This window comes from Bemisia tabaci, chromosome 8 (genome assembly GCF_918797505.1).
Source record: "Bemisia tabaci chromosome 8, PGI_BMITA_v3".
Taxonomy (NCBI): Eukaryota; Metazoa; Arthropoda; class Insecta; order Hemiptera; family Aleyrodidae; genus Bemisia; species Bemisia tabaci.
In genome coordinates, this window is record NC_092800.1 from 12,525,570 (window position 1) to 12,546,889 (window position 21,320).

Consider the following 21,320-nt stretch of genomic DNA (forward strand, 5'->3'; position numbering starts at 1 on the left):
ACTATATATTATTCTCCGTTTGACCAAACAGACAAAACAAAAAAATAAGCAAACCCTCATTCTTCCAAGACATTATACATTTTCATCCAAAAACGTCGTGAGCAATTGTCGTTTGTATTTACATGTGGGCCAATTAACTTTGGATCTCAACTAACACGTAGACCAAACTCCCGTGCCGAAAAAACGCGTGGACGTAAATTACTGGAAAAAACAGGTGCGCGGACAAAAATCGTTGACGAAATGTCCAATAACCGGGTCGATTGTTGAATCTTTATCGAATGAACTTGATCGATAAATCCCTATCTTTGCAATAGTATTAATCGATCGAGATCATTCGATTATTCCCTATCTTAGCCATGGTATTTATCGATCAATTCAATGACGATTCAACTATCCAAGCGCTGTGGTTCGATTGTTTAATCGTTATCGAATGATCTTGATTGATAAATCCCTATCTTGGCAATGCTATCTATCGATCAAGATCATTCGATAACGATTCAACAATCCAAGCGGTGTGGATAGATTGTTGAATCGTGATTGAATGAACTTGGTCGATAAATCCCTATCTTGAAATGCTTTTAATCGATCAAGGTCATTCGATAACGATTCATCAATCCAAGCGCTGACATAAAGACGTAACTACACTTCGAGATGAACCCTGTCGTCCGTATACCTTAATGCTTTCCCGGGACCATCTCTTGAGTGTAGTTGCGCCCTTAATCCCGCCAAACGACGAGTTCTCGCGGTTGTGATATAAATACTGCGGTCGGCGAGAGACGCCGTGTTATCCGCGGCGCGGCGCTGAAACTGAAAGCGTTGATTGGGCTTCCGAGTTTGTGACACTCAGGTCGCGGTTGCGGTTATGACGTCATGGTTGCCTACCCTCCAAGCGAAATCTCGGGGCCTCTATAGATGCAATTGATTTGGCGATCCAACTGGCAACTGCGCGTTGATCTGTTGCTCTTGACGGTGGTTTGAGGCTCACCTCTGTGGTTTTGCGCTTGATTCAGCGAGTATAATTCAATTTTCCCACCACTGCCGCCTTTTCTTTGTCGTTCACGGCCCCTGAGACCGACCCTGTGTTAAATTTCGCAAGTTGGCAACACCGGGTTTCGTCCAATTCATACGGTTAACTATCAATATTTGGGTCGTATTATGCGACAAAGAACTACCTTTTTAGGGTCATTTTATAAACAACTTACGTGCCATTAGTTTCGCCATGCAAAATGCAGATTGAGCAAGGAGCATCTGTTTCCACGGGGAAACCAATTGCATCTAGGTTAACCCCCACAGGGTTAACTGTAGATAAATCAAACAATATTGGCTCCTTATTAAATGATGTAGTTTAATCACTGAGGCAGTACTGTTTCACCGATTTTCACTCTTCGGCCCATAGAAAACACGATCTCGTCTTACCCGAGGTTTGCCTTCAGCGAATAAATTATCGATCTGGGGGATGCTTAACTGCTTAAGTAAATTGATACTCCAGACAATTAATGCTAGTACACGTGTTTCTTTAAAACGCGCATGCCTTATCACTGAAAAAAAAAGATCGGTAAATCCAAACTAGTTGGGAGCATACAGAACCAGGTTTTGTTCGATACACGCAACCGAACTATAACAAATTCTTATAGTTCAATTCAACGGACCGAACAGTTTGGTTGAACAGACCGAATAGTGGTTGTCCGAATAAAACCTCGTTCCACCTGCTCCTAACTGGTTTGAATTCACCGAACTTTGTTTCCAGTGAATAGACAAGACAGCCGTAAGTGCTGTCTTCTGCATGCTTTCGTGGTTGCGTTTTGGACACACGACGAACACCTTTTCAGTACATAGAAATTGGAAGAGGAAGATGGCACTTTGCTTGAAAGCACCGTTTTCGTCGGCTCTCTGTAGGAATAATGTAGCTTACGGTTGTTTTGCCTGAAACAACATCATTTTTGCGCAGTTACCACTTTCTCATACGTCGTTTTTATACAATTAAGATGAATTTTCGCATTAGATGAAAATACGCCATTTTAGCTATTTCAGTGATTTCATCTGACGATATTAGACGAATTTTGAAGGAAAACAATTTAAACAATCTGAGACTTACGGCTCTCTTAGCTATCTCGGCAGATTAGTGGGTGAATGTTTGTAAGATATGATAGAATTGCTAGACTAATTGGACTACATGTTGCAATTTGGAACTATAAATTCTAACATTCAAACTAACTATATATCTCTCTAACTATAACTCGGTTTAAAAACAACGTATGTGCCATTAGTTTTCCTGTGCACATAAGTGTTTTTCCAGAAGAGTCATAATTCATAGTTCCAAATTGCAAAATGCAGTCCAATTGCTCAACTCTTCGGTTATCAGTATTATCAATAACGGAATCTGGAGAAAGTAACTTCTACACTACAAGAGAGATATCGGTGCGGGGTTCTGAAACATACTGTCACTAGTTACTAGCGGAAAGCGACGCCGCAGAAAAGTTAGAAACATTCTATCGGAGAAAATCCGGTATGGTCAACCGACACTCGCCGCAGCGGCGACGGCCAAAAAGCCACAAGCCGCGATCTGAAGTGCGCGCCCTGGGGGGCGCCTAAATCTGTTAATTGCGGGGGTCTTTTACAAGAGCGACGCAGAATTAAACAAACCGCCGAACGTTAAACGGGCGCCCCCGGGGGGAGGGGGAAAGGGTGGCACGCGGCGCGTGAAGAATGCTATTTAGCGTGAAAGCTTTCTCCCTGGAGTATTCAGTTATCCACTGGCCATTACTCTCCCGGCGTGACACGTCACAAACACCGCGCTAGCCAAACGCACCGCGGAAGGGGAGTTTTTTCCACGGGAGGGAGGTTCTTCCGGGGGATGAATCGGCAACGCGGGGGTGCAAACACGCCGCGGAACGAGCTCGGAAGGCGAAAACGCGTAAACAGCCGCAAATCAAACAAATGTGTCGAAAACACAGAAAACACCGGGCAAATTGAGATAAATAAACAATCGACGTCAACGCCTCCCTCCCCCGCGGGTGCGGCGGGTGCCCCTTCATTCGGGGAGGATGCAACCGCGCAAGGAAATCTGGGCCCCGCTGAGGCGACGCATGAGGGCTCGCTCTCGCGTTTAAAATATGATGTGTCAACTTTGCCACCAACTTTTTTCTACCCGCTATCTCTTCGCTTTTACATTCTTGATTCCGTTTTTTGTTTAAATCATTGTAAACATAATTCTTCCTATTTTTTATTTTCTGAAAGAAGTTACGGTCGTTTTACTCTTCTGGCCTCGTCTTGAGATGAGCCGAGCACCAGACGTATAAAGCAAGGCGTGGCGTGCTTTGCGATAAATCGACAATTTTCCGTTTGAAGCTACGGTAAATAATCGATTATTGCGGTGTTCATTGCGAACACCCTGTTTATCGATATTTTTCCATTTGTTTACATGGCAGATCAATCGATATATCGCAAAGCACGCCACGCTACTGACGTAAAGGAGTCTCTGATCTTTTAAAATCTTTGGGAAAGTTTTTTTTTTTTTTTCACAGAAAAATTTCCGGGCTTAAAAATGTTTGACGTTGCCACCCCTTCGTGCCAAAATTTTTCTTTCAAGTTATTTCATTGACTTATATAAATCATTTAAGTTCAAAATAGAGGCACTGATTTCCGAAATTATTTAATTAAATATTATTTTCAATCCATCAAAATTAACTACTCGCTATACTGTCACGCTCCTTTCAGCGCAATGTAAAGTGGAATGGAGCTATTAAACGTGCAGAATTTTGGATTTGAACATTATAGGATAAGAATGTATGAAAAAATTGTTATTATCTCAAGAAAAAACGATTGAAAATGCAAGCATGACATGTGCCTTTACATAAGATACAAATCCTAACTTGGTGTGGGGAGGCTGAAAATTGAATTATTTTCTTTTTGACGACTTTATAGAACCTTTCAAAAATGTTTTCAAATAATTGCAAAATGACTCGAAAACTTCAAGCTTCTTTAAATGGCTTATAACGTGTTAAAAATGATTTTAAAATTATTATGAAAAGATTTTAAAATATTTTAGAAACGCGCGAACTTCAACAAAACTGTTCGACTTCAAAAAGCTTCTACGTAAACGATTCAACGTAGCTTCTGAGATACGAGGGGCGTTCAATAAGTAAGTATCCCCCCTCTCTAAAATCCATTAAAATCGATCAATTGTAAAAAAACTTGGGCTCAAAATCTTCCTTAAGAAATTTTGAGTTCAACAAAACAAACAGAAACAAAATCGGACCATGTACGGCCGAACGCGAGCCGTTTGAACGCGCCGCGGTGCTCGACGCTCCCGCCGAATCCGCGGGGATTTGAAGTCCGCGACAGGAGAAGAGCTTCTCTGCCAAAGCCTCAGTCGTTCATCACTGACGAAAAATCAAAGAAATTTTTGTAGAATAAGGGGCTTACCTCACTTCTCCACATAACCAGCTCGATCCAAGCAGGTCTGATACTGAGACTAAGAGAACAGCTTTTGGATGCCACGCGCGTGGAAGTCTTTCAACTGACCGGGGATGAAAGAGTGGACGGCTTGTTTGACCTCTTCCACTGATTCAACATTAACTCCTCCGAGTTCAGATTTCAGAAACGGGAATAAATGGTGGTCTGGTTTGCCATTTACTATCGTATCTGAAATCTGAACTCGGAGGAGTTAATGTTGAATCAGTGGAAGAGGTCAAACAAGCCGTCCACTCTTTCATCCCCGGTCAGCTGAAAGACTTCCACGCGCGTGGCATCCAAAAGCTGTTCTCTTAGTCTCAGTATCAGACCTGCTTGGATCGAGCTGGTTTTGTGGAGAAGTGAGGTAAGCCCCTTATTCTACAAAAATTTCTTTGATTTTTCGTCAGTGATGAACGACTGAGGCTTTGGCAGAGAAGTTCTTCTCCTGTCGCGGACTTCAAATCCCCGCGGATTCGGCGGGAGCGTCGAGCACCGCGGCGCGTTCAAACGGCTCGCGTTCGGCCGTACATGGTCCGATTTTGTTTCTGTTTGTTTTGTTGAACTCAGAATATCCTAAGGAAGATTTTGAGCCCAAGTTTTTTTACAATTGATCGATTTTAATGGATTTTAGAGAGGGGGGATACTTACTTATTGAACGCCCCTCGTATTTAGTTTTTCCCTGTTTTTAAAGTATATTCGCTGACAAATTGTATTGTATTACGATTAGTTTTAAAAACATGTTTTAAGCGCCATTGTGGTACTAGGATACCAAAATGAATTTTGGTGGTCCCGAGTTTATATCGTCGATTCCCTTACAGAAAGAACACAACTACATTTTAACGTTGCCAAATTTCTCCTCACAAATTAAATTTCCACGAAGAGAATTTCGGGCAATTCTAACTGAACATTTCATGGAATTTTCCTCTGAGCCCATGCAATAATTAGAAAAATTTTCGACGGACATCGCACAAGTATATTTTTGTGAAAAAGTGACTTTTTTAAATCAATTTGATAACCGTGGAATAAAGTTACGTTCCTTCGTCCGAGAAACTATGATATTCGCAATGGCGTGGCGAGCTTTGCGATCTATCGATATTTCCCCATTTGAAGCTGTGGTAAAGAATCGATTATTAAGGTGTAACCCTGTTTATCGATACTTTTCCATAGGTTTAAATGGTCGATCAATCGATACATCGCAAAGCACGCCACGCCGCTGGGTATTCAGCATTCATTACGCATAATGGTCGGGAATATTGTTGAGAAGTGGCAACATTGACGGGAACATGTCGAGCCTGTTTGGGGATGGTTGGGTGCAAATCCTCAAGTTCAATACGTTCGGAGCCAACGGGAATTTCACGGTCTCCCTGTATCATAACAATCATAACCCGTATCAACCTCCACAAGTTTGATCCCCTCCACGACCCTCCGCGTTCACATGGTAGGAAGTTATCAAGGGATAAGTTGAATGATTCCCCCTCCAGGGGGAAAATACGCTGAGTCGCTGACGAGTTAAGCTCACGTTGAGTAGTTCAGCTCGGTGCCCGCTTTCGAATTTGTATCGTCAAAGTTGCCGAATTAACGAGTGGATCACGATATTTTAATCGATGTGAGGCCCCTAATTCCAAACCCGGCAATCTACATTGCCCTGTCTAAAAATTCTGCAATCATGCTAATTTTCTGTGAGGAACAATCAAAACGTCCAGCTGTTTTAAAAATGTTTCGACTTTTCTCGCTTAACGACAGAACATACACGAGAAAACATAAACATGTAGGTTGTCCCGTTCTTTCACTTTTAAAAGTATGATGATTGCACAATCTTTCGTGCGGGGAAGGAAGAATTTAACAGAGGCGCGTTGATGACGGCGCAGAGATACAACTTTTCGTACTTGATGGATGTCCGTGTTGCGTCTGCACAATTGAAGGCGCGAGGCGTTGGCTCGCAAAGTTCCGCTCTATGCTGCCAATGAGGCAGCAGTTAGAGTTAAAACATGCCATTTGTGGAGAAAACAAATATTTTAAGGCTAAATCATGTGAAAGTGAAGAAAAATTCAGAGCGTATCTTCAGAAGGAAACATGACGCTACTAGTTAGGTCCATGGCATGGGGGAAAAGGTGTATCTTAACTTTAAAGACATCAAATTATGTTCAATTTTTTTCAAGGCAAAAAATTTTACTTGCGATTTTGTGTAATCCATGAAGGACGTGTGGGAAAATTCAAATGTTATAAGTTACAGTGCAGAAACTTTTGATTAGTTCTAAAAAAAAAAAAAAAAAAAAAAAAAAAAAAAAAAAAAAAAAAAAAAACAGAGGACTTCTAACTTTGAAATCTGAGATACAGATTTTTCGACTCCAGTCATCTTAGGGTGATCCAAAAATCCCGAGCCACCCTTAAACCCCTTGGGTTTCAGCCCCTTTTTGAGGTACCTAGTCCATGAAAATTTTGACAAAGACGTTTCCCAAATTCGTTTACTTTGACCTAAAAACACGTACAAACTTTCAAATTCTCCATCTCAATTTGTTTAAACGTTACAGGGGTGCAATGTCAGATGCCGGTGGTAAGAAACTTTTGAATCACCCTGTATGTGTATGTATGTTCTCTGGATATGTAATTTTACACATGTGGTTGTGGAAAGGATGACTGGAGCGTCCCTGCACGATGGGTAGGAATTGAGGAAATTCACCTTACTTGAATAGCAACGGTAAAAAGGAGTTTAATAAGAAATCCTGGGAACGACTTATTGAATATTATAGGTCCCACGATTCAAACTTGTAAACGAACAAAACTCCGGAAACAGGTCGCAGATGCAAATTCAACCTCACTCTGTGAGAGGATCCACCTGTTGAATCATTCTTAAGTTGAGGTTCCCACACGCAGAGGGCAGAAAACCATGGAATAATCGCTAAGACCACGCAATAGCCGTTTGTTTGTTTTTTCTTCTGTCTTCTCTCTCCCTTTCTATTTTATTGCTTCGTAAAATAGAATTTACAAAGAAATACAAAATTAGTGAACTAATTTAATTGATTCTAAGATTTAGATGAGGTAAAACTGATGCATTCAAAAAAAATATAGGGCACGTTGACTATACCATTATTTGTAATATTCCCCTTTAAAGGTACTGAATCTACGAGTGTATGAGACAACGACCGACCGACCAATGGCACCTCTTCTTGTAGCCCATTATTGCACATTCGCTTGCAGCTATGGGTCACATCTACTCATTCAGTGTGCTGGACATGTGTGATCACCCACGAAGAAAGGGACCTCAGTGCATAAGAGTATTCGAGTACTTTCAAAAGAGTAGTTTTTTATGTCACTTCTTTGGCTCGTGCCAAAACAAATTGTGTAAATTTGTATTTTGATTTGCAAATTTAAGCCCAAATTATGGAAGATTAAATGGATAATTTGCAATTTTCGAAAATTATGAAAATATCCTATTGAAAAAGTATTAAAGGAGATACGGCCAAATGACCTCATCTGCTGAAATACTGTGGTTCGCTCAATGACTTCGCAAGGTGGCCAATTTTCTAACTTTTAAAACAATTTTTCTACAAATTTCCCATACCAGAAAAAAATTGTAGAAAATACTGTGAACGCGGGTCATGAAGTACTTTACGACGCACCAACAAAAAAATTTTCGTGCAAATTCACCAATTGGTAGGTAGATTTAATTTTAGTTAAAAACGGAAGGGAGAACTTTGAATTCTTTAGGACTGAGGTGAGTGAAGTCCCTTTCCCCATGAACGCGGTGCTAAAGGAGTCGCTCTTCTGACATAAGGACGTAATTACACCAGGACCACCGGATTACACCGGAACCAGCAATTTGGCAACATCGGATTTCTTCCATCTAAACCTATGCTAAATCATCGATTCTTGTCGGAGCACCTGGCCCCTCTAAGAATCGATACATTTTCATACGTTTGAATGGGGAAATCCGGCGTTGCTAAATGGAGATGTTGCATGTGTGCGGAATTTGCGATTTGACTGTTGATTCTAATGTAAAAGTTCGTGAGAAACACGATGGTGCCACTGGTTTTCTCTGAAATCAACTCCCAAGCTCAAAAAAAGCTCTTAAGTTGAGGCCAAAATAGAGGGGACATCCCACCCTACCCTGAGAGTCCACCTCTACATCAAGACAAACTCTCCATGCAAAGATAGGGAGCAAATACATTGACAAGGCTGCCACTTTTATTTGGGGACTCTCAAACTGAAACACGGCAGTCCTGTCAATGTATTTGCTCCGTATCTTTGCATGGAGAGTTTGTCTTGATGTAGAGGTGGACTCTCAGGGTAGGGTGGGATATCCCCTCCATTTTGGCCTCAACTTGAGAGCTTTTTTTGAGCTTGGGAGTTGATTTCAGAGAAAACTTGCGGCACCCTCGTGTTTCTCGCGAACTTTTACATAAGAATCAACAGTCAAATCGCAAATTCCTCACACATGCATCATCTCCATTGCTGGATCCGCCAATGATTGCCCCTCTCGATGGACCTTGTCATCAATTTAACTCAGTGCTTTCCCGGATCATCTGAACGTATTTCTACCAAACAGACCTATGTGGAGGTGAGAAATATGGGGTGTGCTCGTCGAGGCTGCATAAGAAGCAATGTAAAAGTGGGCGTGATTCCTTTTGAAGAATTGGAAAAGCGGGATTTTAAATTCTATCAAAGAGACCTATGTGCCAACTGAATGCGGAACTCATGAGCCGCGGGCATGGCAAGAGAGCGTTGTGGACAGGGCTCATGAGTTAAAGAGTCCCGCCAACGACCCTCCCGTCGTTCCGGAGCTCGTTCGTTGCCGCTGACGTCACTGGCGTAGAATTATTCTCATTCACTCTTATGCAAAGAGAACTAACGAGCACACCCCATATTTGGACGTATTTCTGTCAAACGGAACTATGTGCATTAAGACATGAGCCCCGAGACCCTTGAGAATATATGCATTACAGGGCTCACGTCACAATGCACATAGTTCCGTTTGATAGAAATACGTCCATTTCTCACCTCCACATAGGTCTGTTTGGTAGAAATACGTCCATCTCTGAGTGTAGTTACGCTCTTTCGTCAGCCAAGCGACGAAGTGAAGGACGTGGGTGGAGCGTGAGCTTACCGTATAGTCGGATGGTTCCCTCGGTCTCGCCGCGCGGGTTCTTGGAGATGCACTTGTAGATGCCGAAGTCCCTGTCGGCGATCTCGCGGATGTGGAGCTTCATGTGGGTCTTGTACTTGGGGGGCCCGACCTGGGTCTCGATCTTGTACTTGGCCCCGTTGTCGTGGATCATGTCGCCCCGCTCGCTGGCCCAGTAGTTCAGCGACGCCGGGTGGGCCTCCGTCACGCACTCCAGCGTCACGCTCGAGCCCACCGGGGCCCCCACCAGCTGGTGCGGGATCACCAATTGCGGAGGAACTGAAACAGATTAATTTGAAAACCGTTAATACCTCGTATAATATCTAGAGACAGAGAAAGACACATACCATCCACCCTTGGCGAAAGACCTCCTGCAGCCTGATTGTTGAAATTGTATGTTCGTCGGGTAGACATAGATGACATAGGTTAAAAGGCGGAGCGTGATTGGTCGGCTACGTCTTATCGCTGCTTTATCGTGCCTTACTCAGGTGGAATGGACGACATACCTACTGTCGGAAACTTAAGAGGTGCCGTTAGCTTGTCGTGAGTTTTTTTTCTTTTTTTTTTTTTTTTTCTTTTTTTTTCTGCTGGTTTAATGGCTTCGTGTCTATTGCACCTTCAGCCAACTTTAGACAATGTTTAGTGTCCGTAGACATCAGGCTCCATGCTCCAGGCTTTTCTAATTTTCAGGGATTAGGGCCGAGGAGAATCTGTTTCAGCAGATCTACTCGTCAATTCCGTGAAAATTAGACGCCACCACCGGGATTCGAACCCGGGACCTATTGACCTAGAGTCAGACGCGCTGACCACTAGGCCAACCTGGCCGGCTTGTCGTGAGTTCCACCCGACACAAGCACGACAAAGCAGCGATAAGACAAAGCCGACCAATCACGCTCCGCCTTTTAACCCATGTCATCTATGTCTACCCGACTAACACAGAATTTCAACAATCTGGCTGCTTCCGTGCTAAGGAAGAACGCCGTATGAACATTCGAGAGTTGCCACATTTCCTTCGATAAAATGTTTATTTTTGCGGTAGATTATGAATATTTTTCATTAGAATTTTCAGGAACTTCAGGTAAAATTACGGATAAAATTAGCTGAAACGTTGGAAGGAAAATGTTCATAAGTTTACCAGGAAATTTGTGTATCAAGGGAAATTTGGCAACGCCTGAAGGTCATACGGCGTTTTTCCTTAGCACAGCAGTAAAGACAAAGAGACATAAGGGGCATGGAGCGATCCTATTGGTTGAAATGGGTGGTTCCTTTACGCACTAAGGGAGAAAATGATGGACTAACTAAAGTGTCTCTCGTGGGTTGCCGTTAGTTATCTAGTGCCTGCCTCTTCTGTCCATTCCATATCCTTTTTGTCTACTTTCTCTATCGCTCTGTCTATCAATTTCAACAATCAGCCCGCTGGAGGCTCCTGAGAAAAGAAGCAGTTTTAGGAACATCAATGAATCTGAAGGAGGATGGACTAGGATAGACCCATCATTGGTATCTTGGCAAGGGTGGAGGCCTGGAGGCTTTTACTTTTGCAACATCAATAATCAAATGGATTACATACTGCAATGAGGAGCCACTATTTCTGGCTCATTTTAGAGACAACATGCATGCCATTGGTTTTCCTATACAGATACGTGTTTTTATGGGAGAGCTAGAGATAGTGGTTTTTTGTTGCAAAATTTAATCAAAATGTTGACCCACCTAAGTAAGTGGATTTTTCACAACGTCTTGAGCATTTTGCTTGGCAAATAGCTGAAATTTGGAAAACGTGTTCGACACATTATATCACTTGTTAAAAAAATCACATTATATCACGTTAAGTAAAACAAATAGCTATTTTTTTTTAACGTAATAATTTTATCAACATTTTAAATTGCAAGACAACGGTGTTTATCGAATCATATAATTGATACAAGATTATACTGAAACAGAAGGGGTGGTGACTGGTGAGTGCATTCAAATCCAATGCGTGTGACGAGCTGATAAATGAACAGTTGTACGACGATGTAGGAAGATCGAGCGAAAAAAGCAAGTTTATTTAATATCAAGAGCATTCATGTAGAAAAGTCCAGTCTACTGTCACGATTGAATGGGCCTGTTGCAAACTTTTGCTAGTGCAGAATGAAGAGTTGTTTCTTATAGATAATGCCTCAAAAATCACGATGAGCGCATCGGCAAAGTCTGAAATGCACTCATAACTTCACAATCTGCGTAAGAAAATTGCGTTATTTTGAGCTTCCCGCTTCAAAAACGATACCACTGCACAGGTGAACATTTTGTTAGAGGAGTCGCTCCATCGTCGGCAATATTCATCATGGCCGACGCTTGCGCAGTTCCTCGCGTAATTCGAGGAGAGTTCAAGGTCAATTAAGGCGGGCGAGGAAAATATGAACGTAAACACGCCGATTGTTATGTGGTTTAATCCTGTTCAGGTGTTATCTCGTCCCATCACACGTGTTTTGGCGGACTGGCGTCGGCCATGATGAGTATTGCCGCCAATGGAACGACTCCTCTAACAAAATGTTCACCTGTACCGTAGTATCGTTTTCGAAGCGGGAAGCTCAAAAAACCGCAAATTTCTTACGCAGATTGTGAAGTTATGAGTGAATTTCAGACTTTGCCGATGCGCTCATCGTGATTTTTAGGGCATTATCTGTAAGAAACAACTCTTAGTTTTGCTCTAGCAAAAGTTTGCAACAGGCCCATTTGAGCATTTTCTATACCTAATACGTGACTAATGTGCAATGTTTGAGAATCTCTTGGATAACATTTTGCATCCATGGTTGGTTTCAATAAAACGCCGAATTTAAAACAAAATGGAAAGAACAGAATTCATGAGGACGTTAACTACTTATTTATGGGTTCTTTTAGGGCACAGAAACAGATTAATGTAAATTATTTCGAGTAAAACCATGTCCTTAGGTAGTCTTGTTGCTTATTTGTCAACATGAGGCGAACTAAAAATGGACAGTGTCCGTTCATTGCTTTTATTCACTGATTCGATAAAAGCGCGGAAGGAGTTGTGCGCTTATTTTTAAGAACATATTTTTCATGGACAGATTTTGGTATTTTTGGGTGATTTACCTGACTAGACAGTGAAATGCGAGGCAAATTGAGATAGAATAATGTTCACTAAGGGAACGTTTATAATTTACATCTTGTCTACTAGTTCAATGAAAGTACGGAGCGGAATGAATGTGTATTTTCCGAAGAGATAACTATTCGTACTCCTAGGTAGGTATGTTGCCTATTCGGAAAAATTGAAGGCGAACTTTAAAGGAAAATATCCATAAATATACAAGGTATCATCCACTGATTAAATGAGAGCCTGGAGTGGGATGCATGTGTATTTTTTGTTTTTTGATGAGATAACTATTCGTACTCTTAGGTAGGTATGTTGCCTATTCGGAAAAATTGAAGGCGAATCGAAACGAGACATTACATTCACAGATTAAAGTACCCTTCACTGATAAAATAAACACAAGAAGTGGGATAAAAGTGTGCTTCTTCGATGAGATAGCTTTTATTCGTGCTTTTGGGTAGACATATTGCCTATTCAGTGATATTGTAGGCGAAGTGAGAAAGGAGAATACCCATGAAAAGATTAACCTATCCTTCACTAGTTCAATGAATGTTTATCTTTTACATTAGTTATCTGTACCGAAAACTGATACTTTATCACTCAGTACAAAAGTCACGCTGCTGAAATATTTATTGCGTCTATCAATTTTTCTCTGGAGTCAGTCTATCAGTGAAGTTGCTCTTTCTATCTCGACGACTTCCAAAAATTTTGATCCCCCCGAAAAATAAAAAAAAAAAAAAAAAACAAGCAGTGAACTCCAACACAATGTGTTGATAAGGCGCGTCATTAACTCGCACATATCAACCCCTTTAGTTTTCATTTACAGAGATTTCAAAAAAGGCAAGCAGCACAACAAGAGAATTCACGATCCAACACTGCAAGGTCAACGACGCACCTTCACGAGACCGTGTATTGTGAATCTAGAAAGCTATTCGAACAAATTTAAGTTTTTTGATCTGCCTCAAGCAAAATCTTATCAGATTCTTGAAGAAAAGTGCTACGGAAAAATTTAAGCGAAGAAAGGAAAAATTCTGTCGAACTCCTAGAAGATAAAGTCGATTTAAAGGTATTTTGGGGCTAAAATACCCAAATTACCGGTATTATAAATACCGTTATATTATTGAAAAGAAATTGACTCGATATAAATGCAATTGTATTAAATATGTCTTGATTTTGTTATTTTAAACGTCTTTTCATGCAAAGAAGCTCAACTATGTCCATGCTTTATTCATTCATGAATTGAAAGTGAGCAATCCACATCCCGAAAATCTACCGATTTGCCGTAAAAAATCGCAGAAACTTGATATACCAGGTCGATGTACCCACTCTTTGAATTAACTTCACACAACAGTATGATTAGTTCTTTTCTAGATTTTGAGAAAAGAATCACGTCGGGGTCACCACTTTGTTGAGCTCAGAAAAAAGGTCAACAATATTAGGTATAGATAAATAAACACATTTTTATTAATAATACCTTTTTAAGGATAAATTATGACTGGAAGAATCATACAAGCAGGACTTCTTTTTTCATATATATTAGGTTAAGATGAAGAGAAAAAGTGGTCGCCACGGAGACCATTTAGCATAGCATATGCTTCAACAGGTACCAACTTTTGAAAAGTATAACCGAGGTTACAGATCTGTCAAAGCAACGTTTTGAACAAAACGAAGGAGTTAAATTCTCATTCCGAGAGTGCCGACCTGCTCAGCCATCCTCGAATCAGTTCGCTTGATTCTGCTTATATATGCATATTTTAAATCAGCGCGTCGCATTCTTACGCTTTTTTTAAAAAAACCAAGTAACGTAGACTCTTGGTATTCACTGCACATAAACTAGCGACCCCCAGAATGAGAAACAACTTTAAATCATAATTATTGTTGGATAAATAAACTTTTTACACGCTTTGGAAAATCTCAGAAGTTCGCGGTAGTCACTTTTCGGTAAGGAACTAAGGGACTCGGTTATTGTATCGAGCAGGGTTCGAAACGATCGCAAAGGCGGTATACTACGTATACGCGCCAAAAATTAAATATGTGCGCTTCTTACAATCAGAGAATAGCGTAGACGTAATGGGTGCAACAATAATAAAAGCACGCAGCGAGAGGGGAGAGGGGGGCGTCGGAGGCATTTAAGCGGCAATAATTAGATGACGTAGCTCAATTAACTACGTCATCATTCATGCCACCTCCGCGCGGAGAGGAGTCTGTGCGTGAGGCGGAACCGAGTATTTATTACAATTAAAATACAGTTGTGTTTGGATTGCGGAGGGAGCGGTCGGGGCGTCTCAGCCCCCAACTTGCCGCGCTAAGGAAGAACGCCGTGTGAGCCTTCAGACGTTGCCATATTTCCTTCAATAGAGACAGAATTCTCCGAGAAAATCGTGAACATTTGTCTTCAAAATTTGCATACACTGGGAAAAAAGTCGCTTGGATCTAGAATCCAAACTCTTGAAAACAATGACAAGAAAAAAGACTCTTGATTCAATCCGATTTTTGCTTGAATAAAAAAACTCCACTTAAATTAAGAGAATTGGTTCTCGATTCAAGCAAAAATCTGATTGAATCAAGAGTCTTTTTTTTTTGTCACTGTTCTCAAGAGTCTGGACTCTAGATCTAAGCGACTATTTTTTCCAGTGTACAACAGGGTGTCTACTAAAACAGGCTGGTAAAAAATAAATACTATTCTCAAGAAATTCAGTGCCTCCTCCAACACAAAAATTCCGTACTCTTTCAGTGCCTCCATTTGACGAAATTATAAAAATTTCAAAAATTTGAAATTGCGACAAAAATGACAAAAAATTAAAGAAAATTCCGGACCTTTTTGCGGAATGTCTGCACTTTTTCAGTACTTCCGGACCGCCCTTAAAAAATCAGCACTATTTCCGGACTTTTCGGAAATCCGGACTTGTAGACACCCTGATACAATTTTGTACCTAATTCATTCTAAAGTATCTAAAAATTCCAAGAAAAAATCCGCAGGAATTTTCGACAAAATACATGTTTTATCCGGGGAAATTTGGCAACCCTGGAATGCTCATACGGCGTTCTTCCACAGTGCGGCAGAACTTGCGGCGAGGCGCGCCTCCTGCCTCTTGCGAAGTCTCATTAAAACCGCAAATAACCGGCGGCCAGGCGGCTCAAAAGTTGGAACTTTTACTCCTCGACACCCCGCGGCTGTGCACCTTTCGCGATTCCGGGCCGGGGTCCGTGCTCCGGAGAAGTTCTTTTCGCCTCGCCCCCCCCTCCCCCCGCCCGACGCCCGAGTTGTTATGCAACCCGACTTGCGGCTACTCCTCCACCTCTGACCTATTACCATTTTCTGAGACTTGAATTAGAATTGAGAGGGCCTACGATGGTGGCTTCTTGTAAGAATCCTAGGACTTTTTGCGACGGATGTTCCCGATGAGTGTCTTTGAGTCTTACCGATCCTGAATACTTAGGAAGAACGCTGTATGAGCCCCCAGGCATTGTCAAAACTCCTCTGATAAAATATACATTTTCAGGGAATTCTGCAAATATTTGTCTACACCTGAAAAAAAAACACTTCGAATCTAGAGTCCAGACTCTTAAAAACATTAACAAGAAAAAATACTCTTGATTCAATCGGAGTTTTGCTTAAATCAAGAACCAAGCCTCTTAATTTGAGCGGATTTCCTTTTGATTTAAGTTTAAATTTGATTTAATTAAGAGTATTTTTTCTTGTCAATGTTTTCAAGAATCTGGACTCTAGACTCAATGTTTTTTTTTTTTTTTTTTTTTTTTTTTTTTTTCCAGTGTACGATTTTTTTTCTTTTTTTAAGAGAATTTTACTGGCGATCAGATCTAAATCATCTGAAAATGTCGAGGAAAAGTATTCATGATTCTCCTCAAAAATAAACATTTCACGATGAGAGTCTTCGAGTCTTACCGATCCTGAACACTGCCGTACTGAGGAGGAACGCCGTACGAGCCGTCAGACGGTGTGAAAACTCCTTCGATCAAACATACATTTTTAGCGAATTCTGCAAATATTTTTCTGCGATTTTTTAAGAGAATTTTATTCGCGATCAGATCTGAATCATATGAAAATGTCAAGGAAAAGTATTCATGATTCTCCTCAAAAATTAACAATTCACGATGAGTTTCTTTGAGTTTCACCAATCCTGCATACTTAGGAAGAACGCCGTATGAGCCTTCAGTCGTTGTGAAAACTCCTCTGATAAAATCTACATTTTCAGGAAAATCAGCAAGTATTTTTCTGCAATTTTTCATGATTCTCCAAAAAAAACCATTTAATTACGAAAAATTTGACAAGTCTCAAAAATTTTCTTACATCCTTTTTCCCTTAGCACAGCAAACTTATTATAACGTCTTTTACGTCTTCTCGGCAAATTTTTTTTTTATAAAAAAATTACGAATATTTTGATGAAACTTTCCCAATATGCTTTGGCTGGGCAATCTTGAGACCATCAGCAGAAGATGAGAACCGTTGCCTAATTTAAAAACGCACGAGGTTTCAAAGCCAAAAATCCAACTCCCGAAAACTCACCTTCTCTCCGCCACGCCACATCATCACGGAGAAAAATTATGAATGTCAAACACGTGAAAAGAGGGAACACGATTTCCACTCCTCCCTGCCCCCCTACCCCCATCCGATCCCCCCCTCCCCGCGGTCCCCTGCGATCCCAAATTAGGAGTCGGATATTCTTTCGCGGTCGTTACGGTCATAATTAATCTGCGTTAAAACGACCGGGGAGGGGGCGGGGAGGGGGAGGGGGCGCACGTCATTGTTATCCACTATTGTTATAATTATTCGCCGCCAGGGGGCGCGCGGGAGGGCGGCGGTGTTTTTCACACGGTGGATCCGACTTCCCGGCCTCAAATTACATTATTCTCCTGTGAAATTAAGCTCGTCGTGTTACCGTGTCGGCGCGTGACTTGGCGACGCGATCGGGGGTGCTGCTCGCGTCGAGGGACTTTCACTGAACCCCTCCCGGGTTTCAGGCACTTGTCGACGGATTTTGTTTATTTATATACACACGATATTTGCTCCATTTGTTTCGTCGTACGATGGAAAGTAGAGTACCTTTATAGGGAGAGTACGGACAACTCCGTAAATGATAGAGTGCGTCAGATAATGGAAGTCGAAAATGACATCGTGTTCAACGTCATGAAGAAACAACTTGTCTGGTGCGGTCATGTCAAAAGGATGACGGAAGAGAGGCTGCCAAAAAGGATGCTTGAATGCTTGATTCGGTTCCTCCTAGGAGGAGATGAAGGGGACACTCGGTGAAAGGATGGCGACAGGGGGTTATGAATGAGATGAGGGAGTGCCAACTCCCCTGATGACCTGTGGGAGAACCGAGTTTTGTGGCGGTTAGGCGTCGCAGAGCGCTGTAAGAGCGACTCTTATGTATGTATGGACAACTCGAAAATTTGGAGGTTAGGTTTGATCAGGTCATGTAGCTCTTAGGGCTCAAAAAGACAGCCGACCTATGAACTCGAATTAACCAGAGGTACTAATTCAAACTCCGAGAGTAGGTACACTGATCAAAAATTATAGAAGAACGTATACAATTTTGATTTCGCGTACATTGTCTTCGTTCCAAAGTGTTAATCCTTAAAAATGCTTGTTTACAATGCGCTGTCGGCCCTATTGATTAATCTTTCGAGTGCATAGGTTGGCAGCGGCACCTTTCTAGAGATTTTTGTTTTTCAAGTTGTCGCCCTTTCAGGCCCTAAGAGCCACATAAATCGAGCTTTCTATAAAGGTACTCTAATGGAAAGTAGAGACAAATCAGTGTTTAAGAGAAATGATCAGACATTGATAGTCAATAATATCAAAAGAACATTTCACTTCTTTTTAATTTTTCCAACTGAATAACTTAGTAAAATATTGCATAGGAGCCTCTATAGGTTATACCGTTAGTTACTTCATCATTTTCTCATTTTGTCCATAGCGACCATCCACATCCACCAGGAAGATTGCTCCATTTTCTCTTTGTCTTCTTTGTCTATAGCTTCGCATTCGTCTGTTAATATCATAATATCAATACTCATTCCGCTTGCGCAAGAACGACACTACTCGTAAACGCCTGAACGAGCAACTATTCGTACTTGATGGATGTCCGTGTTGCATAAACTAAAAAATGCAGGGGCACTGGTTATCCTTGCGCGCTACCAGATCTCCCACAGAGGACAGACCAAATACTTGGTGTTAAGTAACAACCTGAAACTGTTATTACCTAAGACTTCACATCTGATTTGCCTACCGCTAAATATTAGTTTTATTTTATTTTGTTCCTCATAGTGATTAAACTTGGTTCTTTTTCTCTTAGCAAAGTCTTTTTTTCGGTTTTTCCATGGCCTGATAAGTCACCGAGACAAATTCAGGAGCGAAATGCCCAATTATAATAGTGTACACAAAGCACTGGATTTAATGAAACTGCATTTGAGGGGCTTGGAGGACGGGGCGCATAAGTGCAGTTAATGAACATTGACTTTACTTAATTATTAATGATTTCAAATAAAACAAACCTTAATGCATATTCTGTGAAAAACTAAACATCAAAAAGTCAGTTTGAACTTTCTTTCCGCTACAAGGATTCGTGTAATTTCGAAACTTCAAACACGTATTTCTCGAAATAGCAAAAACTGCACTTATGCGTCTCGTCCTCCAAGCCCCTCATTTAAAAAGACCTGTCCACCCGGTTGTTCTTCAAATTCAAGATGGTAAAAATGCCCGCTAAGGTTTGGGAAAATTTCTTTGACAGTTTTTTGGAAAAAAAGACAGATCAATTTTTTAAAGCCTACTGCAGACATTTTTGTCGTAATGTATGGGAGCAGAAGGTGTCAAAGAATCTAAATATTAGAGCGCCTCCTGAATCCGCGCAAAGTGAATATGGAAATCAGAAAAATTAAGAAGAGGGAGGGATATCGGCTGGCTCGGGTGAAATATGTGCTGAAAAAAACGACACGAAATTAATTTGCGTTTCACACTAGCTCACGTCTGCCAAGTTGAAATAAAACGAGACTTTCTCGTTCGAGCTATTTCAGGTGCTGCTCGAACGTCAATTTGGCAAGAGCGGATGGCGGAGTGCTATTTCGGATAAAATTCTCAATCTTTTATTTTCAGGGTGTGTTGGGATAATTTATTTAGTTAAAAGCGGTACACACGTTCGCTCCCGATTCGTGGAGCACATAAATCAAAACTGGATTTATTGTCATTTCCGTGACTATCTCCCTCCTTTTTTCTCGAGCATTCGCAGTGAAGCCGAAGGGTGGCGCCTAAACGGGTTTTTAATTGGGACCCAGGCTGTGTCCTAATAAGTGTTTTTGTTTTGCTCGGAGTGTAGAGGATTTACAAGAGTAAAGCTTGCTTTAACACTTGCTGAACGAAAAAAATATCACAGGTTAAAATGACAAGGAGGATTGAATTAGGAGCAAGTTGGGTGAGACTCTGGGATCGGTATCAAGCAACACTGAAATTATCATCAAAAAATATTTTGAACAGAGTACAAATGTCGCTGGCAATTAGTCAAATCAGGCATTTTGCCAAATGCCTAGGCAGATAGTCAAATTTTGACAGTTTACAATGTGTAAATTTATGGCGAAGAGCTCTCGAGTTTTCAATATGTTGGGGAAAATAACTCATCAGATCTACAAACTCTTCTTCTTTCTTCCTTTTCAAAAATCTATCATATATTCAAATATTAAAAGCTTAACAATTCTGTATTTTATGACTTTTTGAGAATTTCAACATTAAAGTTCGTCCAGAAGTTAAAAATTGTTTAAAATATTAGTGTAGGATGCATACTTATACCGAGAAATATTTCTAACATGAGTAATGAATTATTTTGTCTCTATTTGAGTTTCAATCTAGGTAAGAGTGTTTGACTCTTTGTCTAGGCATTTAACAAAATGCCTGATTTCACTATTTGCCTGCAACACTTATAACTGAGGTCGGTTTGATCATCGTCGCCTCAGCATTCACTAAGACTTGATCTTAAAGCTGATTAACGGTTGCTTAAAGATGAAACCTCGTCTAAAACTCGCATCTTCGGACTGGCGTTAGCATAATTTACAGCGATTCCATCTTTTTCTCACTAATTCAGGTGTATTTTTTTCGGTGCCAACCTTGAAGTGAGGCCTTTTCTCCAGAAAGAAGCTAAATTTGTCATTTTCACCAAGGTAGGTACTGAACTGTACCTTCATAGTGCCCGATAATTCCCATTTTCATCCTTGAAATTTAATCAAAATTGAGGGGCTTGGAGGAAAGGGCGCATAAGTGCAGTTTTGGAAAAAAATTGAGATATTCATGAGTGCAACTAAAACTAGTTTGGAAATATATTCTGTGAAAAATTCAAAACTTTCAAAACTAAAATCCAACTTTAAAGCATCAAAAAGTGAGTTTAAACTTCCTTTCTGCCATACGGCTCCATGCAATTTTGAAATTTTAAACACGTATTTCTCGAGATAGCCAAAAACTGTACTCATGTTCCTTGTCCTCCAAGCCCCTTGATTGAACCGGTTTCTGTTAGAAGCGCGTGAGTCCCAGAACTCATGAGCCTTAGCGTCCTGCGTGATTAACTAAAGCTAGGGCTCCTGATTTTTTGAACTTACGTCTGTGTAACAGAAACCGGTTCGATCGGAGAATCCATTTTTAGGTAATTTATT

General features: G+C 41.0%; 1 protein-coding gene across 2 annotated transcripts in view; it reads right to left on the minus strand.

Annotated features, from left to right (window-relative positions):
• Nucleotides 1-21,320, minus strand: part of DIP-zeta (Dpr-interacting protein zeta) — an 82,520-nt gene that overhangs the window by 23,137 nt on the left and 38,063 nt on the right. For both annotated transcript variants that reach the window (XM_072303055.1, XM_072303054.1), the window contains exon 4: nt 9,560-9,856. In XM_072303055.1, coding sequence (XP_072159156.1) covers nt 9,560-9,856 — 297 coding nt within the window. The remainder of the gene's footprint in view (nt 1-9,559; nt 9,857-21,320) is intronic.